This window comes from Hakea prostrata, chromosome 1 (genome assembly GCF_041222555.1).
Source record: "Hakea prostrata isolate BN-2017 chromosome 1, UWA_Hpros_2, whole genome shotgun sequence".
NCBI lineage: Eukaryota > Viridiplantae > Streptophyta > Magnoliopsida > Proteales > Proteaceae > Hakea > Hakea prostrata.
In genome coordinates, this window is record NC_142600.1 from 9,179,750 (window position 1) to 9,186,012 (window position 6,263).

Sequence of the window (6,263 nt, forward strand, 5' to 3'; positions counted from 1 at the left end):
GAGCTAACCATAGAAAACTCACGTACCACGATCTGTTTTGTTGTGTTTCAGGAATTTTCTAAGTAAAATTCCACGATCTGTAAACTAATAATAGGAGTTCCACCTACCCATCTAATCTTCCAATAATCAATTCCTAGATCCATACTTCCAGCTTATATTCATCTAAATTATTTTCCTTAATTACCATATAACAAAACCAAAGAGATCTGCAAAGGCTTCTCGTTAATTTCCGTGGAATTTTTCCATGTGAAATCTCTATTTCTAAATTACAATTTAACACCTTCTTCTCCCTTGAGGAATTTCAAGTTTCAATTCCAAAAGCAAGATGAGAAGCAATTCACAAAACCAAAAGACGAAAACCCTAAAATCCTAATTTGTAAATTGAATTGATTTTTCAATTAATTAAAGAAAAAGAAAATGAAAAAACCCAAACAAGCGGCTACGTGTCTTTCTTGAGATCGATAACGACCACACTGACGTTGTCCATACTATTTCTGGCCAAAGCTACCTTCGTCAGTAACATGGAAGCGTCGGAGGAACTATCGCCGGCAGCGGCGGCGCCATTTTCCGGCGACAATGGTGGTGATGGAGCTTGACCAGAGAGACACATCCGTGCAATATTACAGGCAGTGTCGTTCGACACTACATCCCATAACCCATCACTCGCCATTATCAAACACTCATCTTCTTCCGTTCGATCAGTTATCGTCACCTCCGGTTCAGATATCACGAATGGCTTCAAGTAATCGTCTCCAATCGCCCTTGACATCGCCAGCACTCCCAAAACCCTTGCTCCTTCCCAGTAGATAACCCTCCCTCCTGCTGCTTGTATCCGTGCCAACTCGTCTGCTCGATCAGGCTGTAAAAACACACAAATAAGGTCCATTTTAGGAAAAACATTCTTCTGTAGCAGATCCAAATTAAGTTCTTAAGAAACAAAGAATGATCCACAGATCTAGTTGGTTGAGAGAAATTGAATCTTGGAATCTCCAGATCTAGTTTTGTTTTGGTATATTGAATGAAGAGATTATTTAAGATGAATTTCCGTTTTCAACTTAGATTATTCACCTTATGATCATTAGAGAGCGGAACGGCTTTCCCACCACGGCTGAGTACGGCGCGGGAATCGCCACAGTTCGCGACGATGATCTTGTCCGGAGTAATGATAGCAACCACTGCGGTTGACCCTACGGCGTCGCACTTTTGAGTCTCGAGCTCACACCTGCAGTTACCGTTCTTCTGTACACTGCTACTCCATTTGGACACCTCTTTATCCATGCGGGAGAAGCTTCGCTCCATCGTTTCTTTCCACTCTGTTGTAGTTGCCTCTCGATTCTCCAACTCTTCTTTAACTATCTGATGCATCCGTTCTTTACAAGATTTCGCCACCTGAAACAGAAACCACAGCCGATAAGCACAGTTCCTTTAATGTCCATAGCATCAAATAACAAGAGCAAGAGCAACAAAAGGGAGGGAAGCATACATGAGAACACCCGTGGCCATCGAAAACGCCGAAGAAATGTAATCGAGAGGGAGAGAGATTATCTCGCCGGAAAAATGAGGGATGAATTGACACTGCATCTTCCATATCTCTTCTCCGGCCACACACAGATGTGATGCCGTACTTAGGGCACTGGTCTGAAAGAATCGGTTCGATCGGGACAGTTTCCGGGGGACTACAAAGGCTTGAGGCTAGCCGGACCGGCGAGTCGTTCGTAGCAAACTCGTCCTCTTCTGATGATTCGTCCTCAGCCTCTAAATCCAAACGACGCTTCAAAATCTTCACAGCAGCAACAGCACACTTCTCCACAGCTTTCTCACGCTCATGCGATGATAAATCTTGATAAACATCAACCTTCAAACGTTTCCGTCCTCCTTCGTGTGGTATAGCCACGCCGGCGATATACTTAAACCTACGAATCTCCATTCGCCGTCGCCTCGCCGCCCGTGAACTCGGCTCACAAGAGGTCGTCGTATCACTGTCGCTTACAACTCCGCAACAAATTTCCGCCATTGCTGCAAGCAATTAAGCTTCTCACCTCTCCTGAATCCTGATTCTCCAAAAACCGAAACTGAAGGACGAAATCGAATACGAAACGAACTCGTAAAAACTAAAACATGATCAGAAATGATGAGAACAAGAAATAAGAACCCCTAAATCCCCCCAAAACAAGAGATTATATGGAAATTCTCTTCGATCAAAGCTCATATGGACCCCCTTAAGAACCTCCCATGGACACCTTTTTACAGAGGGGACCTCAGCGCAGAAGGTCTTTCTCTTTCCACCGGGCCCCAACCAGAACCGGGCAGCTGCCCGTCACCATAACGGGCAGCTTGACAGGTACAGTCGGTGTGACGTAGTGCTTCTACGCCTACTGAAGATCATCTCAGCCGTCCATCTCATTTTTCTCTCACATAAAAGCACAACACGTACGTTTGCCTTGGTTGAGACGTGGACCAATCACAGAAGAACACGACCAAAACTAAGACCTACCTTTTCTAACACGCATGTGGTCCTATGTAAACCTTCTCTCTCCAGGAATTCGCTTTTTCGCGGGCTTTCTTTTTTTATTTTGATTTTTTTTTTAAATAAATATTTTATTCTTAATCGGTTAATGATGAAAGTGCCACGTGGCGAAGATATGGTATTTGGTAGGGATCTGGCGTAAGATTAAAATATTGTGTCTTCATTCCTCTCCGTTCCAGCTGTCCAATTAAAATCGTCTACGTAAGGGTGGCAGATTTCGACACGTTCTGGCCCACATGTCTATATCGTTGACGCTTGCGAATATCTGAGTCTCTGGTCACATGTTTGAAGTACACGTGTCGAAAAGTGACGTGGACGAGAAGGCCGTGTCCTACTCCTTCCCCACAAATCATATAAAGGAAGATTTATTTACTTATAGTTCACTATATTTGTTAACTTGCGCTGCGGGATACGATTGACCAGGTCCAGGATTTTTTTTATTTTTATTTTTTATTTTTTATTATCTCGACTCCCACCTGAAAGAGGAAGAAGGGAAAAAAAGATGAGGAGGGGTTGGGAAATAATAAAAGAAAACAAGTGCTGGAGGGTACTTTTTATTATTATTATATTTGAAGTCTAAATACCTTGAATTACGCGTGGACATAATCCGCAAGCTTCTTCGAAATCTTCTTTTTCTCTTGGTTTAATAATATAATTTTAGAATAGAAAGTGTCATTACAGGTGTCACTTTGTCGGGAGATTGATTGTTCCCACCACATGTCAAGACTGAGACCACGGAACAACCTATTTTAGTCCAATGGAAATGCAGACTGGTATCATTTTTTTCAATTTTCATCAAACAAAAACAAAATGAAAAAGAAAAAGAAAAGGCCAGCAGGCCGCGGTCTAGTTGTCGCAAACTCACTCTCAAGTGATTTGTAAATTATATATCTTAAGTTTACATATATTTTAGAACTAATGCTTGATAAAAAATTCAAACATCGCATAGGGGGCTTAGATGATCGTTATTACATCCTCTCTTTTTATTACCACAAAAAAAAAAAAAAAAACAGAAAAAAAGAAAAAGAAAAAGGTTTAGAAGTGTTTGGTAATATTTCCGTTTTGAGAAATTAGATTTTTAGTAAAAATATGGTTATGTGTTTATATTAAGAAATCGTTTTTATTTGAAAATATATCTTTGATAAGTTCCTTTTAGAATTATCTTGAAGTAAAGCCTGATATAAAAAATCTGATTTTTAAGGAACGCATGTCCATAGAGTAAAGTATAGAGGCCTTCCAAAAAAGGAAGGGAGTGGGAGTGATCTTGAAAGACTTGTATTGTCCAGATTGAATATGTACCCAATTCTGGTACTCATTGATTCATCATTCTTTAACGATAAAAAAATTAAATCAGTTTAACTAATAGGTAACCGATCACCCGTTATTTCTCAACTAAAAAGAAAAATAATATTTTTTGGGGGTAAATAAAGGTTGTTTAAATTTGTTACTAAGCGCTTACTTATTTTGATTTCATAATTTTATATGTAAAGTATAATACGCTTTTAAAAATAAGCATACAGGTCCTCTATGTCTAGCTTTTTGTGCGTCCAATTTAACCGCACAATGAACTGGACCATCAAATTTATAGTAATTTTAAAATATTTGACAATGTACCTTATTATTATGCGTCTAAATGTTATTGATATAGCAGTAGAGCAGATGAACACACAAACACAAAGAGCTAGATGAGCGTGAATGGGAATATTTGCAGGAAAGTTGGTATGATCTGCACTTATTGGAAAACGTGGGTAATGAGGATTCAGATAAAGTTAATTAGGTCAGATAAAGTGGGTAGCAGACAAAGCTGGTGAAACACGCATAAAACACCCACGCCACGCCACGCCACGCCACGCCACGTTATATGTTATATGTTGTAGGTTGTCCATTAAGTAACGGGACGAAAATCTATTGGCACGTGATAAAAAAAAGACGCAAAGACCATTCATTACATTACATCCTTTTCAAGATACAGAGTTGAGAGTTCAATCTAATGTCTCCTCGCGAGGGATCGGACTTCCTGGTTGTCTAGATCGGACTAAATATGGATCAACTCGGAAACTGATAGCCGGTATGGTACTAGTAAGTAGTCAAATGAAATAAATGGTCAAAGGATCACACGTGGCAAATTCGCAATGAGTTTTCTAAAATGACATAGATATCCCTCAGGTGAATTGAATGAAATTCAGTAGGGTGTAGTGGGTCGCTCCATGGATCACACGTGGTAAATTGACATTATTTTGGTGCTGGTGGTGGTGCACTGGTGGTGCTGGATCGATTTGACATGTAAAACGCCCGATACTGTTACGCGTGTCGTGGCAGTTGTAGCAGAGAAGCCCGGGTGGTTGGATGTGTTTTTCAAGTTTCAAGTTCAAACATGAAAAGACACAGGAACTCTGACCAAACAAACAGAGAGAGACAAAACCGCGAGCGACGGAATCTGTTGGCGGACTAAGTAACGTAGCTGGTGTCGGGGTTGGGTTTGACATGCTCTTCAGTCTTCACTCACCTTAGAATAGGTAACGTGGCGTGGAGCTCTTGGACATTCATGATGACTCATTGTTTTCCGAGACGAAACGTGTCCGATACTACCAGGCCTGCGCCGACACGTCAATGGAAAATGTGTCGGGTTTTCTAAATGTCACACAAAGTTTTCAAACTTGTGAGTTGTGGCTGCCTAGCGAGTAGCGACCAAACTGCACCTTGGGAAGTGGTTGCTGATTGCTGAACGGCTGTGTAGATTTGAATTACATAAACGCCCTTAGGTGTGCAAGGTTATCTTCTATTCATATTTCGATTAGGTGCGGTCATAGGAGGTGAACAAAGTCAAAGGAAGAACTTGGAAATCTGATTAAAAACCTATTCAATCAAAACCCAGATGAGTAGTTTCTGCAATTCTGGTTTCTTTTTATAAGATTCTTTGAGATTTTTAGCCGGGGTTCATTTTTCACTTTCTGGGTCGGTTTGAGTTAAATTTGGATCATTAATTAATGGACACCAATAGAATGACATCTTCGTGCATGGCTTCTGGGTTTAGAGATGGCTCTTCATCAAAATCATCCACTACAGCAGCAGCAGATGGTGAGTTTTCCATTTTCCTTCCTTCTACTGCAACCCACCAGATGTAGAAAACAACCATAATAAGAAGCTTCACCATGTTACCCGTCCATTTTATCCTCTACCATGGTGATGAAGTTCGTTTCTTTGCATCTCCTCCTTCGCCGGTTATGCTGATGCTGCTTGTCTTTGCTGTTATAAGGATAGAGTTGCTATTTCAAAGGCGAGGTTGGAGAAGGGTTTCTGCGTTTCTCCACAGCAGTGCGAAGACAAGTTTAATGATCTCAATAAAAGGTACAAGATCACCACACCAGCCGCGGGGGGGGGGGGGGCGGGGGGGGGGGGGGGGGGGGGCGCCGCCCCCCCCCCCCCCCCCCACGTTTTTTGTTGGGAATATATATAAAAAAAAAAAAACCCCAAAAAAAAAAAAAAAGAAAAAAATTCTTTAGCAACTCGTATCCGGTCATCTCTTTTTTTTTTAAAGGGCAACCCCCCCCTCCACGCATACAATTATCAGTTATGATCATATTCACTTTCAAACCCTAAAAGTTCCACCAATACCATATACACTAATTGAGGATTTATTTAATTAAGGATCAGAGCAGTGAAGAATTTTTTCGGTTAAAATGAGGTATAATAATGGGCATTTGAGTAATTTAAATTTTAAATGAGTCAAAGGGGT

The 6,263-nt window shown here is 40.8% G+C and overlaps 1 protein-coding gene across 1 annotated transcript; it reads right to left on the bottom strand.

Moving 5' to 3' along the window:
• Window positions 1-216: 216 nt before the first annotated feature.
• LOC149027255 (protein phosphatase 2C 37-like) lies at window positions 217-2,212 on the bottom strand. Its single transcript, XM_089160961.1, has 3 exons — window positions 1,484-2,212; window positions 1,069-1,389; window positions 217-859 (listed from the first exon to the last, which is right to left on the bottom strand). The coding sequence occupies exons 1-3, from the start codon at window positions 2,012-2,014 to the stop codon at window positions 440-442; spliced, it is 1,272 nt and encodes a 423-aa protein (XP_089017087.1). The 5' UTR covers window positions 2,015-2,212; the 3' UTR covers window positions 217-439.
• Window positions 2,213-6,263: the final 4,051 nt, after the last annotated feature.